At 38.3% G+C, this 27,234-nt stretch overlaps 1 protein-coding gene and 1 long non-coding RNA gene across 2 annotated transcripts; one reads left to right on the plus strand and one right to left on the minus strand.

The window, feature by feature from the left end:
- Nucleotides 1-1,575: 1,575 nt before the first annotated feature.
- LOC102699081 (phosphatidylinositol 4,5-bisphosphate 3-kinase catalytic subunit gamma isoform) lies at nucleotides 1,576-26,154 on the minus strand. Its single transcript, XM_015347968.2, has 11 exons — nucleotides 26,092-26,154; nucleotides 22,962-24,929; nucleotides 18,611-18,676; nucleotides 16,187-16,412; nucleotides 15,991-16,085; nucleotides 14,832-14,984; nucleotides 14,040-14,130; nucleotides 12,565-12,695; nucleotides 9,835-9,946; nucleotides 5,690-5,847; nucleotides 1,576-4,937 (listed from the first exon to the last, which is right to left on the minus strand). The coding sequence occupies exons 2-11, from the start codon at nucleotides 24,888-24,890 to the stop codon at nucleotides 4,674-4,676; spliced, it is 3,225 nt and encodes a 1,074-aa protein (XP_015203454.2). The 5' UTR covers nucleotides 24,891-24,929; nucleotides 26,092-26,154; the 3' UTR covers nucleotides 1,576-4,673.
- LOC107077424 (uncharacterized) lies at nucleotides 4,838-9,014 on the plus strand. The gene is made up of 2 exons (XR_011189483.1): nucleotides 4,838-4,916; nucleotides 6,435-9,014. It is a non-coding gene; the product is annotated as an uncharacterized lncRNA (long non-coding RNA).
- Nucleotides 26,155-27,234: the final 1,080 nt, after the last annotated feature.

The raw sequence follows: 27,234 nt of genomic DNA on the forward strand, positions 1-27,234 counted from the left end.
TGAAAAGCCTGCCAGCAGAGATATCCATTTATTTGAAAAACACAAATTAATTCCTGTCTCCCCAAAATATCGTACTGCACTGTCTGTTAATACTGTATAAATATTGCTGTGTATTATTTAAGGAACAGAACGAATTAAAAATTCCAGTGAAAGATATAAATAAACCTTTGTATACACTATCATTGTTTTTCATGGTCTCAGTTCCTGTACAGAAAACATACATACTTTTTTTAACCCTAGCTAACAATTTCCACATTTTACCTTCTGAAAAGGGAAACCAGTGCCTTCTTTCAGGTACTTCCTAAGAGTGTGGTCGACAAATCAGCCACCTGATAGGTGGCTCAAAATACTATAATTGTCACATGTTTTTGTGGAATCTCAGTGCTTTCTGGGAAGTGGAGTTCTTCTACAAACATAAAGAAAGCTTTAAAGATCAACAAAGCATTTATGCCCCTACAAAATCTGTGAGCAAAATCAAACATTTTTTACTTAATTTAGGCTTCACCGAGAACTTCACGGTGAAGACAGCAATGTAAAATTAATCAGAGAGAAGTGGATATTCAGAAGAAAATAGTACACCACTTTCAAAGGCTGGCCACACCAGATTTTAAATGATTTAGGCATGTTAACAGTCTTTCCACAAAACAGATGATATTGGCAGGCCTTGAGGACTATTACAGCAGCAAATAACCAGGATGGGGTACATACAGCAAATAAAATCATTAGTGATCGTTGTAGAGATTTGAATACTTAACTTCTGGAAATTCACATTAAACTTAAACACTTAAAAACTGGTCACCTAAATGGGGCCAGGTAACCATTGATTTGTGTCTCTACAGTGAGAGTCCCTCCGCAATGAAACAGCCATTTGCAACATCTACTGTATGTTGGCGTTCATGGAGAATTCCTGGTTTCCATTTTTCTCAGGCCTTGGTTTTGTGAGAAGGACACCCACAATGTGAGCTGCCCAACGATAAAGGTAAAGAACATCACAGCTGGCCATCCTTTTGTCCACCTACAGTATCTTTGACACAGGCAGTCCAGCCACTGTAACATACAGAGATAGCACTCCCATCCTGAATGTTTATTGAAATGAAAGCCAACTAGGCTGACTGTAAACATTTGTGCAGAAGGTGGGGTTCCCTTTAACTAGATAGCCACCCAACAGAAATGTTACTCTGTCATAATACAGTGCAAGCAACAAAAAATCTGACATGTTATAAGATATTGGGAAGCACTGCTATAAAACATGGGAAAAAAACAAGTTATCCATATCTAGACATTACCTGTAACATTGTTTAATTTGGATAAATTACTGAAGTAGTACAACACTTATAATGGATTGACTTGCGCTTCTCCTGCTAGTATTTATAAGAAAAGTTCTCCTCAAAGCTATGACAGAGTAATACAGTATGTCATGTTAAGTGTCAATCATTATTTGCAAAACTTTGTGGTTCTTTCTGGTAATTGTTTGATGTTTATCAGATAGCTTTCAAACGAGAGACACCTGGATGGTCCATACCAAATGAAATGGTTTTAAAATCCTTCATTGAAATAATACAATATATCCAGTGTAAAATACATCTTTATTCCTTTTGTCGTCATTCTTAGAAATCAACAAAAAACACCACCACAAAATCACAACTATCCATGATCATCTCTGAAAAACTCGTGTCTGTAAAACAAAAGCAACCTTCACAACAGGGCAAGCACAAGGCTGACGAATCACAGTCAGTCAAATGAGGTTATCAATCACTACAATTCAGTGCAATTCAGAGCAACTGCATATCTAATAATGTCTGGTTAGTGAGGGATTCTAGCACAGGACAAGACCGTCACCTTATTATATGGATCAGGCAGGCAGAAAATTTACAACATTGTTTCTGTAATAAGGGTATCTTGTCTGGTTTCTGATCACAGACAGATCCTGAACAAAGCACAGTGCTGAACTGCGTGACTCAGGTACACCCTTCCAGAATCAACACAGCTACTGTACATAGCTACATCAAAAAGAAAAAAAAAGTATAGTAACTTCTACTATAAGAGCAAAACTGCAGATGTATTGTAACAAATATTCCCGTTTTGGGACCAAGGACCTGAGAAAACAGGCATGAGGATCAAAAAGACAGGCTACGCCCTTAGGTACCGTAAATAACAAAAGGCGTTTATTTATTTTTTTATTACATGATGTTCTTTCTTTGAGAGACACAGAGACAGTGACTGAAAGACACACAGCAACTGGCAAACCCATCTTTCTCAGGCTGGTATCACTAGGCAGTTAGTTCATTTACAGCCACTCAGTCATCCACTTACCTTTAAACAGGGGGTGAAACCACAAGGCTTTGTTCTGTGTATTAGGCTCCCATTACAATGAAATCAAACAGATGGGCAGGACAACGTTATTCCAGTCCAAGTGGGTATTCTGATATCTGACAAATTTCCTTCTGCAGCTCACTCAGACCATACTCGCACTGTTTGGGAGCTGGAGAGTACAATTCTTTCACCCCTCAGCGCTCTCCTACCCCTCACACACTGGCCGTAACTCCACCTATCTGTCACCCCCTAATTGTCCAATACTTACACTAAGCATTTCTCAGACAGACCCCCCTCTACAGTCCATCCGCCTGCTTCATTAACTTCTGCTTAACAAACTGCTTTCCTGGTGGGTACAAAAACCAGCGCACATCCCTGTCACACAACACTGCCTCTTGCTAATTTTTCTTTTCTTTAGTTGAGGAGAAATACAATGTTCAATTGATAAAATATACAGTAGCTGCGAACACCAGGGGTACAAATATTTACTGGAATCACAGTACACTCATCTTCTGGACGATACAAAATTTATATTTGTTCCCTGTAGACTGTAAACTCCTCTTAGGAGCTCCTGCCCTTATGACAGGTAAGAAGGGCCAGATTCCTTAGCATAGAAGAGAATGCAAATACAATACATGAGGTCTTTCCTGACCTTTTAGTGGTCAAGAACAAATGAATCAGTTCTACTTCAGCAATAAGGTGATATGAGAAAACCTTACAGAAAATCAGGTTGGTGCTGTAAGCAGTGTCTGCGGACCAGTAGGTGGTGCTGTTCCCAAGAAAAAATCTTTTCAACTGATCTCAACCAAACTCATCTCAACCAAATAAAACAACATAAAAAGGAAATTTCTAGATTTACCCATGTTATTAAATTTACACATCTTGTTTCAGTATCTGCAACACACATCTGCTGTCTGTATTGACAGAAATTTAGTTTCTTTTTCTTTTTTTTGCAAATTCCTGTTTTGTAAAGTATTTTACATGTTTGAAAAAAATATTTACCATTACTTGCTAGTATGTAAACAGTACTGCTGTTTTTTGGAGGGCAATACGTTTCTCTTATCTCTTGATGTGAGAGTGGGGGGCCTTGCGACCAGGCAATATCTTTATAATATCTGACTGATCAGACATTACAAGAAGCAACCTTTAACCGCCTCCCCCTCCATGAATAAAAAGTGGGACATGCCACAGTACCCAACATAGAAAATGGAAAGCACCAACTGGGCTAATGGGGGAAACAATTTAACCAAACACAAGGCCTTACAACCATAGGGAGGAGTCTCTCTGCAGCAAAGCCATTTATTCGCAGACAGAACAGGAATGTGTGTGCATCTACTGTATTATTTTCAGTGCAGGTATAAAATCTGAGTATACACTTACAAATATAATAATTCCTAAAGGACAGTGAGAGAATAACCATAAAATCTACATTTCAATAAACTGAAATCCCAAAATTTCTGGTTCCTGGTTTATTTTCACCCCAAAGGTGAGTTTTAATTGAGTAGAATGGGGCATCCACACAAATATTTTATACTGTAGGAATATATGTATGCAGGATTTACTACATTGATGGGGAGCAAATCAGAGATAATATCTACTCAAAAACAGTATCTTCTGAGAAACAAGCATTGTGAGATTGATAAGGAGATCCTCACAAGGCAAAACACTTCGTTCACAAACCAAATGGCATCTTCTTTAAAAATCCCAAAGTGACAAAAGTATTTAATTGAACTACATCAGTGGGGGGTCCTAAGAAGTGTATCATGTTACCGTGTGAGACAGAACATTTACTGTATACCAACTGACTCACCATGGCTAATGACCAAGCACATTGACTTATCTTTTTAGATATTTTTGCTCCGTTCTCTATTCTCTGCATCTTGCTCCATTTTTAGAAAAGAAAAGTAAAGTAAAAAGTTAAAGCAATGGGTAGTGCCCCATGTTTTCAAAACACTGAAGCTTTTATGAAAAAAAAATGTATTTTAAAACATCGATCTGACAACCAGTAGTGTATATTGGCTTCCTCTTCTTCAAATGTTCTCCATTAAGCTTTACATTCCTGCTTTGGGCACAGCCCACATTTTCTGTCACAAGGTACATATTGTACAGCGATTCTTCAGGGTCAAAAATGGCACTACAGCATACATACAAATTGTCTACAGAGTCTGCATCTGCATTTCTCAGTCTTAAAAAGTGGATTTCAAAGAGTCACTGGTTTTCAAGATTGCAGTCTTGAAGTGGAAGGATTTGAGTGTCATGACTTAGCAGCTGTGCTGCCAAGCAGAGAGCGTTGCTGATAGAAGCCAATTGTGAGTCTGTGTGGGAATGCATTTTCCCCAGGCTGCTCTGAAATCTACTCTTCAGGCCTGTTTGATGCCGACCAGCAAGTGGATCCACCAGTTGGCCTGCACAGTCCAGCCCAGCTGCTCGCAGATATTGATCTGCTGGAGGAAGTGGTCTCGTGCTGACTCCTCGTTCCTGCCCACCTGCAGAGCTTCTGTCAGGTAGCGGATGTCTTCTGAGCAGCAGAGCTCAGGAATGCCCGTAACAGTCATGAGAGAGAAGAGAGTGACCAGCAGACTGGAGTGCGAACGAAGCTCCAGGTATGCCCGGATACACGTGTCCTGCAGGAGAAACAGTCAAGCCAAGAACAGAACAAAATGAGATGGTTACAAAACCAGAGGAGACCACTTGGCCCATCTCCTTCATATGGTTGCTAGTGATTCTTGAGTCCTCAAGCTACATTGAATAGTTTCTTAAAATGATTCCAGGTTTCAACAATGCTTTTAAGAAGCTTCCCAAGATTCTTTGTGTAAAGCTCTGTCTCCAGTTTTCAGTCTTGAATAGTATATTTAATTTCCTTTTTTTTTTCTTAGCTCTTAATTTTGAGTTCCCTGTCTCTGGATGTCACTGGATGAAGTTCTCTGGATTGACTAGGTTATTGCATTTATTGCATTTTGGGATATTTCACAGTTGTACCAAGTCCCAATGGAATAAGCTACATTGTGCATGCCTGACAACAAACCTTTTTGCAATTGTGAAGCATTTTTCTTCCTTTTTACCACATTTTACGTTAGAAGTGCTGTTGTATTTAATTTGATACTCCTGTCTCATATACTAGATTCCCAGTTCTTTATGTAACTTGAAACTAATAAGCCATGATTAAAAACTAGGTGATGTACAATACACATGTAATCAAAAGGACACCATTGGACTAGATGGTGTTGCCAACTCTAGGTGAAAAAAGCCCATTTCGGGGTTAATCAATGACATTTCATTTACGTCTTGACCCAGATTTTAACTGTGAGACACACAGTTTTAGAGTATTATCATACACTATATGAAGATGAAACCAGCAGCCTGACTGGCTCCTCACCCTGAATCGCATGAAGTAGAGGCTGGACTTCTTGTTGACTCTGCCCATGACATACAGGAAGTCTGGCGTAAGGACGAAGGGCACTCTCTCCCTGTTCACGCCCAGGAATCGTTTGGTATTCCCCAGGATGTGCCCAAAATCAATGTGAAACAGGTTCCCTTGCAAAGGAAAAAAGGTGCAGTCATCAGTGTCAATCACTGTCCTCTTAGTTATAGCTATAATTTTCAAGATGCATTTTTTTTAATAATAAAAGGAATGAAATGTCCTTCATCCACCATTCACTGATCAGGTACCCAGGAAATAACCTTACTTCAGGATCCTACCATTTCAACAAGCTTTTAATTTTCATTAGATCTAATTCAAGCCCAATCGGTGCTCATTCAGTGCTCAATCCATGTTATAGACTCCAACAAGCATTTCAGGTATGATAAACATTGGTAAAGGCAGGCAGAAAATGTGGATTAGGAAAAAGGTGAATTAAGGTAGATTGTAACGTAAAACAATGATCAAGAGAAATGTAAAGTGACAACACTAATTAAAACTTTAAGAATAAAGCTTCTAACATGCATTATGATAAGTTTATTGTATATTTTCATATATGATTGGTGTTACAATTCATATTAAAAAATGCTTTAATACTGTTCACTCTTTGCATTAATGCAAACATCATTTCAATAGTGACTGACATTACACAAGTAAGGAATGTTCTTACTCTCACAACAATCTTTGTTTCCCTCTTCAACAGGTCAGCTGAAATCAGTGTCTGGCTTGAGCATTATTTTCTGCAAAAATCTGGTTCTATTTCCACAAGAGAACCACAAGATGGCTCTGTTCTCTTCTATCAATTTATTAACCCCTGAGGTGTGTTATATCTGTCTTTTGAAAATAATTTGGCAACCAACTCTTTTTGTTCATAGAACAATGAACATGCAGTTTTTAATTTTTTTTTCAGTTCTCAAAAGCTGAACAAATCAGACCCCTTTTTGATTTTTTCAAGCTTTTTACAACTTTAGGGCACTGAAAAAAATCTTCACAAGTGAGAGACGATAGAAGCTGAAGAGTTAAAAATAACCATTTATTTGTGGTGCACATGAGGCTTATTACGGAGAAAAGAGATGTCTTCAAAGCAATTAAGTCAATTGTTTTTTCAAGAGATGGATTGGAATTTTAAAAATATGCTTGGATTAGATTCACTAGTTATGCTTGGTTAGGAAATCTCCAGTCCTTACCGTGCAACATCTTTCTGAGTATAAGTTCAATACAACACCAATATCACACAAAGGAAAGACCACCAAAAGCCTTGACAAAGCATGTCTTTAATGGCATCAGCATTTATCATTTCATTACACGTGCTCACTGGCCATCTTCTGCAAGCCAGCTACTCAGAGAGGAAATGTATTTGTCACGATTGTAATCCCTCCCCTTTAGGGGCGCTCCGGCTCTTTCACATTTTAGTTGATTTTGTGCACCTGCTCCCTGTTCCAGCCTTCCTACAAAAGCCAGATGCTCACTCTGTTCCGGGCTCTGCATTGGAACACAGACGTCCAGAGGCCCGTCTACCACAGAGTCGCCCTACGTTCACGGCTCGAGGGCATAGGCCTCCTATCAGCGTCCCGAACCAGCCGAGTCCAGGACTTGGAGCGCCTGGTCCCGTTACCCCTTTAATCCCCCTGACCCTTCACCTAATCCCGCTCCAGTTTTTATCATTTTTTCATGTCTGTCTTGGATTGGATCACCCGACTCTGGACTTTAGCCTGCACTACATTTCCCTTCGGACTCCCCTTGGACTGTTTGCCTGGACCATGCCCCCCCCCCGAGCACCTGCACACCTTCGATACGCCCCCCTGTTTGTCTACCAGCCCAGCCCAGTTCCTCGTCTTCTCCCCTTCCAGATTCTGCTGTCTGCGTAGGGTCCTGAAAGACGCTTCGTAACCGTATTTAACCAAGAGATCCAAATAATTTGGCCAGTGTATTTTCTCTATTTCCTTCCAGTATGCTTGAGGTCAGGATGTATCTTTTGGTGGCATGTGAATGAAAAAGAAAACTCTGGGTTTCTTTTTCCATTTGGAGAAAACTTCGAGATGGTCTTGAATCACCAAACAAGTAATGTGTTGATAGCTATTTTCATTAGTTTTTTTTGTAAATCTGATTAAGTACAGCTACCTCTTTGTATTGAACCTATCATACTGTAGCAATTGATTAAAGTCTAATGCCTTTTTAACTATCAGGAGGTCTTTCAATTGCACATTTCTAGATACTGTAGTCATCTTTTGTCCTTTCAACAGACATTGATAAAAGCAAAAGCATTTGGAATTATTTTACAATAGCTAGCCCTCCTAATCTCTTTCTCAGTTTGCCTTTAAGATTTAGAGTATGTCCTGGAGCTACTGGACTTCAAAACATTAGAGAACCTAGTGCTATTACCTATTAATGAGATAGTATGGAAGCACACATGAAACAAATATTTCATGTGGTATCTCGTAATTATGAGATTGGAAATTGTCTCATAAAGATACGAATGATAATGATGAGTTTATGGACAACCTGTATTACATTGTGCAATAACAGCACCTGAGCTACCAGCAGCTCAGCTGGAACTTTAGGTTTAGTGTTCATGACAATGTCCAGCGCTACAGAATGTGCATGGACTTACTTTCGACTGGGGTTTAGTCATAATGAAACGTTGTAATTTGTATATAATGTGAACACAATCATTATAACCATGAGGGCGCTCACACCCTTAAACAAGACATTTAAAAGTATCGTTTAAACCTATCCTTATACGACGGATTCCACTGCTTAAAACAGAAAGTCAACTAATGACAATATAGGCAATGTGAGACAATTGTGCTATCACGTGATTATCACAAACTAATGGATAATCTACTATCTTGTAATTACAAAATAGTTTACTATCTCATAATAATGAGATAACACTCAAAGTATTTTTTCCCATTGAAGTAAGAGACAAGATATAAAAAGGGTTAACTTAAGTCAGTTCTGCCTGAAAATTAGACTTCTAAGCAACAGGGGTTTATGGCAGGAAAGGGGGTTAACTGATAAGGATCCCAGATGCGAGCAAGGAACCCCCTGGGGGCATAATCTTAAACTGACCATTTGGCCAGGGTCTCTTAACTGGCCAAATACCATGACCCCCCTCTTTACCATAACACCGAATGACGTCCGAAGCAGCAAGGAAGGACTATATAACCTAAAAGTTTGTACCGGCACATCGAACAATACTTCGGTTTTGTTGTTTCTTGCAGGAAACAAGACTTCGGCTTAATTGTTCCTTGCATGCAATAAACTCATCTGTTTTACTTCATCTCGGGATCCAGAACCTTATTCTTTCTGTTACAACACCATCATGGCAGCAATGTTCTTTCTTATAATAGTAGTGCTATCATTATTTAAAAAAAATTGTCAGCAAACAAATAAGCTTTTAAAGATCTTCAAAACTGTTTCTCACATTTCATTTGCATTACTAACTGAAAAGTGTTTCTCAGATGAGATGCTGATTTTGTTTCTGCCTAGAAGATTATTTGCAATGCTGTCTGCCAGCAAAAAAAATAATCTGAATGGACATTCAAATAAATAGAATGAAATGAAAGTTTATCAGTGTTGCTCAATAATCATCACAATGAGGAAACAGAACATTAACTTTATTTCTATAAACAACACTTAAATTGAATGTTTTGTGATTTCAATGTTGGGAAAAGCAGCAACTCCTATGTTTTACTGTAGTATAACTGTGCAGTAAGGTGTACAGTCATGCTTAGGACTAGTTTAGTTCTTTAAATGATCTCAGCTAAATAATGGAATTTCACAGTGTTTGTTGTGTAAATATCAGTCTTCTGCAAAATCATTGGTATCCTTCCCTGCACAAGGTCACACTAATGTGTTTTTGTGTCCTCCATTCTCTACCTGGTATCACATACATATTGGCCCAATGGCAAACTTGCTCATTCTAATATGGTAGGAACTTCCAGTAATAATCTAAACAGCAAGAAAATGAGAGTCATGCTTAAATACATTAATCAGGTAAAAAATCAAATCAAATAACAGATTTATAAAACAATATGAACTTTATCATGTATAATTGCAAATTATTTTATCCCAATGAAAATGCCACAGCCTGCCCGTACCTTGTTCTGTAATCATGATGTTGTCGTTATGGCGATCACCAATTCCCAGTACATAGGTAGCCACACAGTACCCAGCGCAGGAAGTGACAAACCTCTCCATGGCTTGATAGAGCTGGAGCACGAATGGCAAAAAGAGATGAGAAACGTGGATGAGAAAAACAGCATCTCAAGCTGTACAATGTCGGTGATTTATTAATAAAACAATACTGGGCCTTTTTACAAACGTATGGCTTTTACCAAGAAAATCCACGTTGTTGCACTAATATGATTGGCTTTCACACTTCAGCATGGCTGCTTTAATTATCTAATGCACTCTTCCATTAACACACAAACTCCTCCATAAATTATGATTTATGCTCTGATAGTCTCCTTTTTGTCCATGAGAAGGATATTCACACAAAGATCATCCATTTTAGTGAGAAATATGAAACTATACCACAGAGATGACTGCCTTCACTGCACAATATTGACACTAACACATGTACAGTGAGACACTCCTGCTTGTGTCAGGAAGTCTGAAGAAACTGTTGGAGTTTATTTTATTTAAATCTTTTAAATACAGACTCTGAATAATCTTAGTAGCCTCATTGCTCATGCTGTGTGCTAAGGGTAAACAGATTTAGGTTTTGCTGCTCTCATTATTCCTGGAATAAACCTATCTATTTCTCAAGACCGTCAGCATCATTTTAATAATAAAAAGTGAAGAAAGTATTCCTCTTGAGATTTGGCAAAGATATTGCACATCATTCAAAATCTTTCTGCACTGCCATTCCACAGTTTATGTCCAACTTTTTCAAAGTAGCTTCTCCATTCATTATCTCTGCATGCTGAGAATGATCAATCCACTATGACACCTAAACTGTTTTTCCCTACTGCTGCTACCAAACATTTCATAATTAGTAGAGAAAAACACATTTTAATCTACAGCAACACATTTAAGAAGAAAAGAAAACTTTTTTATGTTGAAATTATACATGAGACTACATACAGAAGGTACTGTATGGAATTCTGTGTAGGATTACTAATTAGCTCTTTGTCCAGTCACAACACAATATTTTTAAGCCACGAATAGCTGTTTCACTATTATTAAGTCTCTTCTGTATGACTTGGTTGATTTTGACTTCCGATATACAGTACAGTATATACACTTTAGAATAAACAGCTTTCCAGGTTTACTTAGGAGTTGCAATCGCAATGAATTAGAGTGTGAACATTAAGTACTTATAAACATAGATATACTGTATGCAGGTTGATACTAGAGATTAGTAATAGAATAGAAGAAGTGTTACAAATAAAAGGAGGTTACTTAGCCCATTGTGGTCATGTGCAAGGGAATTTAAGAATACCATCGATAGTTTTTTCAAAGGATCCCACCAAATCAGCTTCAACATGATTTGGGACCTGAGGCTCACACAATACTCTGCATAAAGTGGCTCTAAATCCTCCAGATTGACTTGATAAATGCCTTTCAGGACTTTAAGTATCTGGATCATCTCTACACATAATCTCCTCTGTCCCAGGCAAAAAATTTCAGTTTTCTTAGTCTTAGTTCGACAAGGATGACATTCCCTTCAGAAAAGGAATTGGAATGGCTGTTCTTCCTCTCGCTGCCTCTAGGGCAACAATATCTTTGTTGTGTGTGCGTATATACAATGTTCCAGCTGCATTGTACAGTTTTTAAATTACTTCCTTGGTTTTAAATTCCACACTCCAAGATATTCAAACATTTGTCTCTTCCCCTTATTGTCTAATTAAAAAAAGTGAGTCAACATGAACTCTACATAACGATGTACTGTACAACCTCACAAAACATTGAATTAAACGAACTATATGCTAAGTTTTAAGCAATATCTCCCTTCAGTCTACCAGTCTACACTTGCTCTCCTCCAACCCCGATTGACTGATATTACTTTCACACTGGATCATACCTAATAAAACTGTTTTTATTTTAACCTCCCTTTCCCCTCATGTAAATAACTGACATCATCCTGCTTCTACAGGTTCTATTTCATGATTATAACATTTAAAAAGTCTGAAAAACTGTGGAGTTAAAATACAACAGCTCTGCGTAAATTGTATTTGTGCCATATTGTACCCTTTTCATGTTCCACCCTAAGAATTGCATTTATTTTACAGTTAGGAAAGAAATTGACTATACTTATGCTAACAACAGCAGAAAAATAACCATTTACAGTACAGAGAATGGACACATACATTGACTAATTAAGCTCAGAGTACTTCTGAACTATTGGACAGTGATCAGTTGAGCTAGTCTCTAGGGCTGATTGGGTGTTTTTATCCTTTCTTTCCTACTTCATCTTTAGTGATAGCTTGTTGAATTAATGCATGAGGAAGAAAAGACCATTGGGAGGACCACAAAGCAGACTGGATTTATGTAGGATGAGAATGTATACTACTCTTTAGTCCATGATTTCTGTTGAATATGATGAAAAGAGCATTATTATCTTAATTCACCAAGCTGTAGGGCCTTCAATATAACCATCTGTCTCAGTCAACATTCACAACGCCTTTCTGACTCAATGCCAACTGTTTGCTCCTTGGGTGTTGGGTGTTCTGATACACACACATGACAGAATTTGATATACAGTATATACTGTACACTGTATAAATATACATGCTGGAAATATTATATTTCTAACAAAGAAGTGGCAAACGGGAGACCCGTGTCTGTTTTTTGGCCTTCATAAATACATAAAGTAACAAGCTTACAGTTTCCTCTCGTTCACACTTTCCTTTGAGCCACTCCAACAGGGCATCGTTTTTGAAGGCGCCAGTCGTGCCACCTTTATTCCTCTGAATCGTTGCGATCGTGGTGGCGTCTCTCACTATCTCAATCATGCCTGCCCAGAAAACAGAACAGCAGCAGAAATGTGAACCGCTGCAAAAACCGTGGTTTTCACATCTGTTACAGATTTCCTGTACGTTTGCTGTGTACAGTAAATTCGATACCAGTCGTGAGGAATGATGCTTAGATCTGCCAACAGAGTCATGTTTGGCCCTCCTGTCAATCCATACCTGCTGAAAAGGGGGTAACTGGCGTAGGCAGTAAATAAAAATTAAAGTCAAGTAAAGAGATGCCCTAGAAAGGTTTGAGAGAAGAGGAATTCAATATCAGAATCACCTCCTTCCATCTGAGTGCTTTCAGTTTGTGATGATCATTTGATTCTTTGTCTTTATAGTCCCATAACGTGTCCTAGGTAGTGTATGCTGGGAAAATGCCCCCTGTGTGAAATATCCTCAGCCCACCCTCCAAGGATCCCCAGCCAAAATGTTGTGTCTCTTTGCTTTTTTCTTTCAACATGGAATAAACCTTTACCTGTTCCTACACATGCCAACGCAGCTACCTACTCAAACGTCTGTAGTTTTCATTTTATGATCTACTAATTTGGCTTTTTTATTGTTTTTATTTCTCAGAATATGACCCTATTTCACCCTATTCCTTGATGGGTATTACATGTGCACTTTTCAAATCAGTAGGCATAGCCCTTGCTCTAAGAGTTAATGGAAATATCCTAGTTATCCATGAATACAACTTATTGGGACCAGGTTCTCCCAACCCTTTTGTAACTTCAGTCTGTGTTAAGCTGAGATCAATTGAAAAAAAAATAGGATTGTCTGTGGCATGTTATTAACTCCTTCCTTTGTGAGCACCTGAGTAAAATAATGTTTTTTAGAACATTTGCCATAATTATTGTATATCTGGGACACCTACTGTATTCTTTTCCAAAGCTCATGCTTGTCTAACACAAATAAATTCGAATCCAGCTTTCTCCTACAAGTCAGGAAAGCTGTCTGAAGCACTTATACTGCAAGGTGTGAAGGATACAAAGTCCTCTTCCATTTGCAGACTGTGCTTGAGCTCTTAAATGTCATTGGAGTCTATGGGTTGGATGTCCAGGAGACGTTCGTCTGCGAAACCCACTACCATTGAAATAACACCAGGCACAAGATCTGGTAGATGAATGCAAGATCTGTAGAATTTCAGAAATAATGCTATAATGTTGTCTTTTATGGGGTACCAGGGAGAGAGACTGAATACCTTGGGGACCTTTCAAACATGTTACATCAAGCAACACTGGAAGATAGCTGGAAGGCAAGTGCTTAACCAGAGAGCACCACAATGAATTTTAATATGCAGCTACAGAAGCAGAGAAAGCACACCTAAAAAAAAAAACATTGATTACCTATATTGTATCCGGTGGATATGCATCCATATGGGACCAGATTCAGATCCAGGGATTTCTCTTGCCAGATCGAGTCCATAATTAGCAGGGTCTGTAAAATGCAACAGAGTTACCACAAAACTGACATAACGGAAAGCTTCTGAAAACTTGTAAAAAAAATAATGTTTCAACTGAAAAAAGACTGAAATGCATTCATTTCCATTAAATAACAGGCATTCTATCCAGACACCAGTCATTATGACCAAACTTATTTGCTTTCAAATTTAGTTAAGCATAACCTGAATTCTAACAGTGCAATACATTTCCTCGTCAGTATGCTGAAGTTTGAGAGTGGTTAAAACATCAGAAATATAATATATCCAATGTGCTGTGACACTTTCTATTTAAGAGGGCCATTCTCTGCATAAGCTATATGTGTACTGTGTGTACATTAATACTGCAAATTGCTTTTAATAGGTTATATTTGCCAGTGAACTTTGTCAATGTAATTATTTTTAAATTAACATAGCAACAAAAATGTTCTGGCACCCTCAAAGGACAGAGAGTGTTTATTCAAGATCAACAGCAGCAAATAAATTGGACAAAATAAGCAATCTGTGCATTAAGTAGAAATCAGAGATGAAAGTGCTCTTGTATTAAACCTTGCTAGAAAAGCAAAATGATCAGTTTGAGTTCACAGGATTAATGCTAGTCATATGTAGACCTGTTGGCTTGGCAACATTGTATTCTGCCCCCTCTCTCATGATTTTACCCATTAAAATGATTGCCCATGAGCCCTGCAGGCTCTCCCACCTGAATGACAAGCATGTCCTGTCGCAGATCGTCGCCATGCTTGAAGATGATGCCGACAGTGTGGTTGGGTGACTCCTCTGATGTCCAGCAAGTGAACTCCAGCCACAGGGGCTTCTTCTTGGAGGCCATTACCTTACATTTCTCCAGCTGTATCTCCAACAAAATACAATGAGATGCTGTCTTGAGCAGGGTCAAACAATCAGCCTAAACTTTGGCTCAAAAACAAAACAATTTCTTCTAGAGTAATGAGAGGAGTGGATAGAAGTACACCAAAAAAATGGACAGCCTTTTAAGCTGTATGAGTTCATCTGCAGGGGTTCTATTACATTTTATATGGCCATCCTAAGATATTTTTGGCAAAACATTCCTTGCTAGTGTTTTTAACACATAATGAAAGAAATCCCAAGGCTTAAAGTAGCCCAAGGACATTACAAATTGTTTTTGAATTGGACACTCTATCCAGTTCAATTGCGAAAAACTAGCTGACTTAGGTAGAAGCAAAAAAGCAAGTACTGGAAACACATCCAATTTACTCTACATATAACTCCAGCACAGTTGCAACACAGGCTAAATGAAAGATGATGGGCAAAATACCTTAAAATCTACTGCTGGACTATTGTGCAGAGATGATAAATTGTTTGGTGGGATGTAACCAAACTAATCTTTAGTGGAAGTCTTTTTTAGTCTTCTCTATTAGTTTCACCACAAAAGCTTTCAACTATTCAAGCATGTTTCACTTTCAGAAGACCTCCTCCCACACACCAATCTTCAAGCCACTCATCATTTAACATGTCAGAGGCACTATAGTCCTGAGCTGAATGTTCAGCACTAACCAGGTTTTCCTTATATTTCTCCAGCTGTATCTCATTGGAGGAGTCCCACCCTTCACCAGCAGCACCCTACCTTCCCAGTTCCGTTCTAGACTCAGCTGTCTGTGCAACACAATTTGGGAAAATCCTGGGAATAGTTGGCTTACAACATACTGTAGTCCTGGCTGTAACACCTGGATCGTAGCATGTATACCTGCTCAGGGCTGAGTGTCTTTACTAGCTGTCTCTTGAAAACTTAGTAAAGACCCCAGAAGAAATCTTCATAACCATCATTTACGTACTGTGATGTGGACTAATAGGAACAATAAAATCTAAACAAAACAACATACCACAATCTGTCCTGCTATAATGCGAGGGTCATAAGGGACCTGGAAGTTTTGGGGTAGAACATGGCTTCTCAGCATGTCTTGCAATATTAATGCAGCTGATGAGAAATGCAAAAATCAAGAGAGAAACATTAAACATTTCCAAGCGGAACAACATTGAAAGAAAAACATATTCGGTAAATCCTTAGCATTGACCTACCGTTGGGGGGGAGGTCACTCTTTTCTGAAAAGACCTTCTTGATATCGGTTGCCACTTTGTGAAGGCAGTCCACCATCTGCGCCTGCTTGAGGAACCCATCCAGCATGGCCTGGCCGCACCCCATCAGGTAGGCCTCGAGAATCACGGCAAATCGGTCACGGAAATAGAGGGAACCGGTCACTTCACTGCGCATGTACCAGAAAAAGTAGTGTCCAACTCTCTTGCTCTTTTAAAAGACAGACGGGATGCTTTTAGTGCAAGTCCTAGTGTATATCCACAAGGAGTCCAGTCTTACCCATACTAACATAAATACACAGGAAGCTAAAATATCTATTTCCATTTGTTCCAAACATATTTAGGGCAATTTGGTAAAGCTGTCCTTAAGAAAAGTTCTCCAACTCCTATACATGAATGATTCAATAAAACTAAAATAAAAAAAATAGTTACTCTAATTAATTCTATGTTCCATGCATCTGTTTTATATATTCTTAGTTATAGATATAAGTTAACAGACATGCCAATGTTTCTGAGTAGTATAGGTCCCTTTGGCTTCCAGGGTTTTAGAACCTGCACTTCTGCAATCCAGATTGTGGGCGTTTAATAGCCTGTCACACAATTCCTTCTCATTTAAAAACAAAAACAAGCAGTTTTGAAGCATTCCAAAAATGGTGGCATTGCAATGCAATACTAGTGGAAAGTTATTGAGAAGATACAGGTATTCATAGTAAAGAATACATAAATTAATTACCAATTTGAAAACCATAAAATATTAAGTGAAATCCCTGTAATGTAACAGTGTGTTAATAAGGTTTCTATATCAGTTAAAATCAATTATCAAGTTTTTTTCCAGGAAAAATTTTGAACTAGATCAGTTACATAGTTCGACCTTGAGCCGATTAATCATTTGTGCTTTTTTATTATTAACATTCAGTGGCAGTATTGGGGTAGTTTTGGTTTAGAGGGAAAATGTCACCTCATCACGTTATGAATTTTAGACATAAGAGACTGAACAATTTTCAAAATAACAGAAGTTGGCTACAGAGGCTGCATTTTAACAATAAATCAAAAACTGGTGGCCAGTTCATTCGTGCAGAAATACATGTCACCCTACTACACTTGTATTGCCTCTAGAACAATGACTTATGTGCTTGAAGTAAGACTGTTGTTTCATAAGAACAATTTGTGACACGGGCTACATTTCACCAAGCAGGCACCAAAATACAGATTAATTTGTAAGAAATTCAATAGCACTGTGCATGGTAAAAGGTAGAGGAGTTTTTAAGCACATCAAGAGTGTACAGTATAAGTGTCTCAAATGCAGGTATCAAGCATTGGCCATTGCAAAACAATGTGACTGAATAGTACTTACAATTGTAAGTAGATTACTATAGACCACCCCATAACCAGATCCCTTCCTCCCAAATTCTGAAAAAGTCCCAGACCATGACAGTAGAAGGCAGGTGAAATATTGTCGATCAGAAATAGAGCCCCAGAGCGGCACAAAAGTAGACAAAGAGACCAACTTTAGCAGCAGCCACGGCAGCTGGTGACAGACCACAAAAGAAAGGTAGCAAAAATTGCAAACCAACAAGAGTGGAAGCCACATTGCCCACAAGAGATGAACAGAGACATTTAGAAGTCAAAAACAGCCATGAAAAGACCAAATGTCGCCATAGATATGTAAAAGCTGAAATGAAGAAAAAAAAACACTTCTGTGAAAAACAACAGCACAGTCCATCTCAGCGGCCCCTCTCAATGGCTCCAGAAATCAAATAAAGAAAATTACAAAAAAGGAACAAAATAAAGTGGGGGAGAACCTGGAAGTGAAGTACAACCAAATTTGCCCAACATCTGACAGGGCCAAGTGAAAGGCAAAGTGGACTCTTCTCACTCAGTTCACTTTCATAGCTATTTTGAACAAAATAACAGTGTGGCATGTTACAGTGGAAAATGGATTTCCCATGATAGGCTGATTGACTGCATGCTGAAAAGAGAAGAAAAGAAACAACGTTTCGGCTGTGTAGAACACTCGAAGAAGGCTCCACATCCGAAACATTGTGTTTCTTTTCTTCTCTTTTCAACATGGAATAAACCTTTACTTGTTCCTCTGAAGCCTATGAATACCTATGTAGCCTATGATCCAGCTACCTACTGATTGACTGCATGGTGAGCACAGAAATCTGTGTTGTCGTGCTGGTCAAGCAGTCAGTCAGCATCCCTGGGAATGATCATTTCATGACCTTATAATTAGGTCCTGGCTGTAGCTGGGATGCCACACTATCTTATATACTGTACTAGGCACTGCAGACAAGAATATGCTTGTACTGTATTTGTGTCTCCCTAACACAAACGCAGATTAAAAACAAACACACACCAGATCACATGATTACTCTGAGTAACATACACACGCAAGACCGAACTTACTCTTAATGCTCTTTGGATGAGGAACCTGGCCAGAAAGCTGTCATGGTATGGTTCCACCTTCAATGTCTGAAAAGGGGAAAGACAGTGTTATGACTTCTACATCTCTGGGAGACAGCAGGAGTGGCAGCTGCTGTCTTTTTCATTTCCATTTCTTTGGAGGAAAATTTTTTAATGAAACCATATTACACAAATTATCACACACATAACTTGATTCAATTTAGCCCACTTAATTAAAAATGGAAAAACAGTCCTGCAACCTCTGAAATTGTCATTTATCAACTAAGGACAAAGGCGTAGATTAAAGCATTATTAATTTATCAATCCCGTTGCTTCTGTTGAAAAGCTGTGGTAAAGATAAAAAAAAATTCTAAGAACCTTCAAGCAGCTTATTCGTTGAAAAGAACTAGAAAAATGTAATATCTCAAAAATATTAAAACACTTTGTAAAACCTTCATCTAAGGTGCATTTTGTCACTTTTTTTGCTGAATCAATTGAAATAGAACAGGAATGCAACTTGATGAAAAATATAGATGAGCAATATGGCACATATTGTTCTTTATGAGCTCCTGATTCGATGGAACAGTCTGAGACAAGTTTGACATACAGTACATACAGTATAAATTTGCCTACCAAAGCTACAGATCTTTTGCCATCAAGCTGAAATAATACCTTCTATTCTGGTCCTCACTTCCAGGTTTTATTGCCCCTTGTTTTGCTTAATAGACCTCTTCATTGAACTACTTTATTTTTTTAATTCTTAATTTAATGAAATATGACAATTTAGTCCCATTAAGTTCCCGTTAATAATGATGACCTGGAGAATACCAATCTATACAGCAGGGCATTTGCTGGAGCAATTTGGGTGACGTTTCGTGCTCAAATTTACCACAGCAGCATCCCACCCCAGTTTCAAGCCCATGATCTTTCTTCACAGAACCCTAAATCATTACTCTGCATCGCTACCCGGTGTGATGTTCTGCACTTCTTCATTTGATCTGTGCTTCACAAAATTTGCCATTTGGAAGTCGCTTATGAATCACTTAAGGTAAAATTAGAACTTTGTACAGTCGCAGGGTTGAAAACAATTCATAAGTAATATTCATGAAGTATTTGTTGGATCTGGGGTTCAATTCAATAATGAAGAACTCAGCTGGAACAAAAACCAAGAGACACTGGGCTCTTGGGATGCCCTGCTCTTGATTAAATAAAACCACAGAAATTATATGCAAAACAACATGTCCTTTTGTTTTCTCAAGAACCCATAGACCTCTAATCACAAATTCTTCTTGAAAACAAAAGGGTTCTTCACACATGTCTTCTGACTGTGGGAGAACATACAAACTGCATGCAGATAGCACCCCAGGTCCAGAACTGGACCCAGGGCCCGAGCACTGTGAGGCAGCAATGCTAACAACTGTGTCACTGTGCCGCTCCTCAGGACAACGTTATGATAGTCTTAATTGTTTAAGTGCTTACCACATGGTGTAAAACCTCCAGTTATAATGGGATTATAATTAATACTGGCCAGCAGCCATATCACCCTGCAGCTCACTTCTGGCAGCCCACTGCAGCTAAGCAGGTGTGAGCCTGGTCAGTACCCGGATGAGGTCGAGAGAGTGGGACTGCCCCCAGTGCAACAGCTTTCCCACTTCAAAACGCTCTCCTGCACAGGTTTCTTCATGCAGCTCATCTTCCAAAACAGATGAGCTGCACAAAGTATAGCTGTCATCGACGGACAACCATCACCATCATAATTACTACCATAAGGATTATTATAATATACTATTAGGAAGTCTTGTTTGAATCAAAATACAAATAGCTATGTACTTTGTTACTTTACTTCAGAATTAGATACGTTATAATTATATCTTAGCTTTGGTTACATAGTACATACTGTAAGTACAAATGCACAAAAACACTTTAGAGCATCCTACAGTATGCTGAATGTACCAGAAAATTAACAAAACAAATATTCAGGGATTATAAAAATCAGATGAGTGTCATTAAAAACCTTTTAATGATATGCATCTAAAAATACTGCAAGACATTTTTTATAAAAAGAAAATATGAATAACCAATAAAATAAAACCCACTGAATTATTTCCATAGTCACATTCTCCTAATGCATGTTTATGCTTTTGTTAATATTGCTCTATTCTGTTCAAGGCAAAATTCTATCATACTCTTTTGACACCAGAGATAAGAAGCTCCTAAAGGTATTTGTGATTTCTGCAGTGAAGTTTTTCTGATTGAGGGCTGAAGCTGTAGTGAAGAGCTCAACATCTCTGCCAGACATTCGTATTCGGCACTGTCAGAGTGTTACCAGCAGAAAGGAAATAATGTAATGTCTGTCAGGCTGAAAAAAATGGCTTCTATAATAGATGAATATAAAAATTGCAATAATCTTTCAAAAGTTTATGATGAAACCAATAAAGAACAGGTTTGTTGCCATGGGATATTCAAGAATTGAAAACTTTATGTTGTGCATGTTAATCACAAAGCAAACGTGCTGAAATCAAACCACAGAAATTATATGCAATACAAGATTAACTTTTTTCTTAAAAAACTTTTTCCTACAAGTTGTGGAGAAAACTCCACCGGCACTGAAATTTAACAATAAATAAATAGTTCTGTACATTCGGACAGCCCTTGAATATTAATGTATGATTTACAAGAGAAACAATGAGGGGGATGTGAAACGCAGACAGATACCAGAACCAAGCATTCCTGGGAGTCAAAACATTATCCAGAAAAGGTCAGAGATCAGATATGAGGAGACAGAAAATTACCAGACATGGACCTCATTGCCTTATTTACTGTACCTCAAGAAATATAGCTTTAGGAAAAACAAGTAAACAAGTAGAGTACTGTATGTAAGCTATCTAATTTTAAAAAGTTTATGTTCGGAGGTAGTTTACTGAATAGTTATCACTCCAAGGGAAGCTTGGGCAAGGGGTGTGTGAGATGCCTCTACAGCAGCTGCAGTGCATAAAGTTGAAGAGTTTCCAAATTCCTGTGTCTTGAGAGTTATCTTCCCCACTACACCCTTTTCATCCCTAAGGGTGAAAGCACCCACCACAGAAATGCAGCCAGCCCCCACCCCCCAAGTGACATGTGGTAACTATTACACACAAGCAGCTCCACTACAGGTTGTGGAGAGACGAAACTGCTTTACTAACTGAATTAAGAAGGAACTTTAAGTAGGCTGTATTGTGCAAGCCAAGAGTGAAATTCATACAAGACATTAAGGATCTCATCCCTACTGAAGGAACTTATGACTGTTACGATTTAACAATTAGGTCCTCAGAAACTATTTTACTGTTTTGTACACTCCCGGATCAAGGTCAAGGTTTCTTCAAGGTCTCTTAAGTGGAGGTGTAACTCTACGTGTGATTTAGCAACATGAAAGGGAATAGGGTCTTAGCTGATAAGGGTCTTGGTTAACTGCCCCTAGCTGCCAACTTTTTGACCTTACATGATTAAAAAACAGCTACTGACCAATCATAAATGCATGTTTTTGTATGAAAATTTTGTTCATCTTCAAGAGCCTCATCAAAACATCAAAGCCTATTGCTGTTCTTAGGAAAGTGAGTGAGAGATGAGGTTAACCTGTTAACTTTGTCTGTCCTCCTTTATTTATGACAGTAAAGAAATATCCAGCTTGGTTTACTGTAAAGTGGTTTACTGAGAATAGGGTCTAACACTACATCTCATGAAGTGCCTTGAGATCTTTCAAGACACAGAAGTCAAGACCTCAGCTTAACATCTCAAACAAATGATGGCACATCCTACAAGACAGCACAGTACACAGTTAATGGGCTTTTAATATTTTCAAGAACCCTTGATTTATGTCTTCCAACATAGCTGTAGAATGCACTGATCCTTACATGATCATGAAACCTATAGCATTAGATGCAGACCTGTTTGGTTTACAAAACATATGTGAACCGCCAATATGTAGTGTTGTATTATCTAATCGATCATACTAATCAGTCCAGTCCAATTGTCAAGACCTCCTCATCAGTGAAATAATATACTCCTCTAAAATTCGTACGGATAAAAGGATCCCAATTTCATACTACAAAATACAGATCTATCAAGAATAAATGTCATCTTAAAATGTCTAAAGGGTTCAATATTAGGCCACCAGAACAGAATTCTTCTCTTTCTGCACAAGGAAGGATTAAGCATTGTGTGAAAAGAACAGAAGCATTTTCCTCAGCAGTGAATATCCATACATATAAAAGCTTGGGTTCTTTACACGCTGTCTTTGAGCCTTTACAATAATGAAGTCAGCCAAGTCAGGATTGGCTGTTGTAAAATAAGTCAAATACAAAGGAAAAGCATTAACCTGTACGAGCTGGAGCAGGTATCTCAGGAGCTCATTGTTTGTCAGTCTCTCCAGCTTCTTAATTGCCATTCGCCTGACCTCCTCATCAGCGTATTTAATGCTGAGCAGTTCCAGAGCAACGGAGATATCCAGATCATGTGGGTCCCAATTGTTCAGAAGCCAGTGGATGTCCCGTACTGTGTCAGGATCACACCAGTTAATGGTACTCAGGAACTGCAGCAGATGGGACCCATACTGAGAACTTTCCTCCCTAAACCGCTGGAGAATGCCTTTGTGTGACACAGCTGAAGGTTTTGAAGAAACATCATCTTTTGTCAGAGAGGATGATACTGATGACGAGGAAGAAGGAGGTGAGTCCCGACTATGTGGTAGGACAACAGGGAAACTGTATTTGTCTAATATGATGGTGATAGCCATGGAGTTAACCAGGTCTGGATTGGTTGTGGAAGAAAGCTTGTCAGCTTCAAAGGTAAACATTTCCTCTTCTTGTTCAGGAAATGGCCACATGTGGAGAGTGTGTTGCCCTTGTCTGAGGAGACACCTGTGGTCAATTAGCAAGAGGTTCACAAAGTACAAAGCCTTTTCCTTGCCCTTTGGATAGTCTGACAACTTTCCTCCCGCTGGGGGTGACTTATTTTCCTTCGTCGAATTGCCATCGATATAAATTCCATTGATGCTGAACCCCAGTTTTGAACCTCGTGGCAGGTTTTTAAGTAGCATATCAAACTCCAACCACACATTCCAAAGAACTTCATCCTCAAAAGCCTTGGGCACAGACCGGACTGATGACACCACGTTCTTCCCATGAAGGATGAAAGCTTCGACGTAAACGTACTGAGGAGCTTTACTGGGAAACTGAGGGATGTCAAATCCAAGCAACTTTACTCTGAAATTCCTATTGCAATCCCAGAGGGAGATCATCAGGATGTCATCAACTTCTTTGTTGGCCAGAGTGAGATCCCTGTGACTATTGAAAAGCCCAGTGACGCTGTCCACTAATGGCCAGTCCTCTATTCTAACCTCATCCTCTTGGAATGAAAGCACTGGGAGCACAGACAGATGAATTCCCTCTTTGGTTTTAAGGCACTGCCGAACCCAGAGAAAATCAGCCAGTGCCCACTCTCCGGTTAAGAATTCTTCTCTCCCGCAAACCTTAAGCGTCAAGTCAGAGGCTGCATATTCCATAGCCGAACCTCTGTCAGACATCTTCTGCATAAACATTTCAATCAGAGCAGAAGGCCGTTCCTTAAGGTCTGCCTTCACACTCAAGCTCACTCCATTGTAATGGAAAGTAATGGGTATCCTACTGTTAAGCATGGTCTGCTGGTCTTTTGGGAGAGGAACTGAAGCAGTCCAAGGCTCAGTGACATATTCCCTGGGGTTACGGTTACAGAGTTCTATCTTGCGAGGAGATGCAAATTTCCTTCGGGCAAAACTCAACTCATCCAAGCGATCAACAACAGTCTTGTTGAGGTCATGTCCGATCAAGTAGGCAAGGTTACTATGGAAGGTTTTGCCTTGCTCTTTACCTTCAGAAGTGGGTTTCACAAAAATTTTACCCATTTTTATACCTTGTTGGTGCCAGTATCTGACCGCCTCTAAGGTCCTCAGGATCTGATAGTCGTCGTAAATTTCACACCAGTCTGGTCCTCTTGTGTAAAGGAGTTGGTAGCACTCAGGGTCGAGGACATGGCAGATGTCTGGGTGATGCCCTTTCTCCTGTGCCTGTACGCAAATGTGAAGTCGGAGTTGGCGCACATTCTCTTGAGCTGGCAGTTGCACGATGAGAACCTCATTGGAGACATTAATTCCTCTCTTTGTTGGCAAAACACAGGCAAAAGTCAGGATGTTATCTGGGACAGAGGCTTGTGGGGAGACTGCCTCAAAAGCAGAACCATTTTCATCTGCAAGATCCAGTGTTCGCTGCATTTCAACGTCTGGATGAAAGGTTAGCCCTGGAAACCGTTCCTGGAAGAGTGAAAGACCACAAACTTTATCTGAGTTCCTTATATACTTTGTTTTCTGCCTCTCTGAATTGTTTAGAGCTAAAGGGAGTCGTGAAGAGAAACAAATATTTTTACAACCATTTTTTAGAGAATTTAAAAACGATTTAAGTTCCGTGATAAGAAATGAAAATACCATATGTAAATATCTTAAACAAACATAAACAGACAGGGTCTGTTTTGAATTTTTTTTTTAGTTGTATCGGGGAAAAGTATGGTTTCAAACATTTTCCAAATTTAAGATCCTTTTGTGTCCGTTTGAAGTAGACTCATGAACAGCTACATGAAAGATATTGTATGCAATGTCCTGTGTGCATGGAGCTTGATTTGTACATGCATAGATAATTAAAAATGATATGAACTATTTCCCACATGAACAGCTTCTAAGAGCCTATTAGAATAATTCAATAAAGGAGAAGCTATTTCTGCACTGTATTATAGAATGTTCCCTGTTCTTTGTGAATTAGACCTTATTGACCAGATTTTCTCAATGTACTACATAACAAATACACAATTTCAGATGATTGAAATACAAAACCAATTACATTAAGTTGCATTTTATGGAAGCATTTCTTCTGTTATTCCAGTTTTTAGGTATTGAAGCCCCAAACTCTGAAGGTAACTCGATAAATGCTTGAAAGTGTAGTTGATAGTGAAAGGATTTTGTAAAAGTGTCCTATTGTAATTTACTAAAAATAATATATACATACAGTATAGGATCATCAACATTAAGCAATTCATAGTTATCTAAAAGTGCTTATCTATATTTGGACTTCAGTCATCAGGACTGAACACATTAACCATATTGTAATAAAGCTCGATACAGTATTTTAGTTCAAAAAATATTTTTGTAACACAACCACACTTAATATTGCACAGTATCTTCCATTGAATAATTTAATTCACATAGTATAAGATCCATAATTGATAGATATTATTATACTGTAATTCTTCTATAATCATTAAAGAATGATTAAAAAAATTAAACAAATCTTAATTCTGAATTATTCCAAATAAATGCCTTGTTACATTGCAAAAATAATACATTTGTAAATTTATAGAAATTAGACTATGAAATTTGTGGTTATTCTTTTGTGTGATCCTAATTTTTCGGGCAACAGGCTTACCTTGCAAAATGTAGTTTCCTAATGCCTTTTCTGTGGCCCAACTGAGTGGAAGTACAGTACCAGTCAGCTGATCCATTCTTGTTTGCCACTCACACCGAGTTTTTTTTAACTTCCTCAATCCCTAGTAAATTATTACCTGAAAGACTAGTTCAACAGAAGAAAAATAACTCCCTACTTCCTTTATTTTATATTGCGTAAAGGTTAATGTCAATGCCATTGTACAATATACTATGTGAGGGCTTGAGAGCTACACAGAATATAGCTTCAAATACAAAAGCTGCAATGATCCTTTTTTGTAGCACAGTTTTATAAGGTCATAGAATACAAGATTTTTAGGACTTCACACTTTTGTTGATTCAGGGCCATTCAGAAATAGCATCCAATACACAGGTACTGTGTATTTGCAGACATATGTATTTAGACAGAGAAAAAACCACAAAGGAAGTAATCTCTAAACTTGTAACTGTAATTGCAACTAACCTATCCCATGATTAAGAGAAGTAGAGATGCAGCTTTAAAAGAAAAGAATAAAAAAGAAACATCCTGTATTAAACTAAATGTTAATTATTAACAACTATGTTTAAAAGTTAATTTAATTAATTGATTTAGTTAATTAATTTAATTTAACTGTTGTTGTACAATACATAATCAATGAAAATACTGTGAAACTGTGAAATCTAAAAAGTTAAGAAAATATCTCAAATCATCAGCAATACAATTTAACAACGAAGAAAGTGGCAGAAAAATAGTTAAGTAATTTTGGTACAACCAAAGAGTGTTGCATTGTCAGTTATCAACAAACACATGATAGAATCTACTTCAACTAATTCCAAGTGTGGGAGACCAGTCAAGGCCACATAACGTGAAAGAACTGTTTTAGCAGCTCAGCAAAATCCTCAGATTACAGCAGAACATTGCACACAATAACAGAAAGAATATTGACTAGAAATTCAAGGGAATAATTCAAAGAGAACTTAATGAGTTGACTATCAATAGGTGAAAATGAAGACGTAAAACCTGTAATGTCCTTTTTCCATGCCCCCAAAAACTACTCCACCATTTTGTGCTGAGTTACAGACCCTGATTCTCCTCTGATCTAAATGGAGGCTTACTTGTCCATCAAGAGGAGCAGGGGGTGGAGCT

This window comes from Lepisosteus oculatus, chromosome 4, assembly GCF_040954835.1.
Source record: "Lepisosteus oculatus isolate fLepOcu1 chromosome 4, fLepOcu1.hap2, whole genome shotgun sequence".
Classification (NCBI taxonomy): Eukaryota; Metazoa; Chordata; class Actinopteri; order Semionotiformes; family Lepisosteidae; genus Lepisosteus; species Lepisosteus oculatus.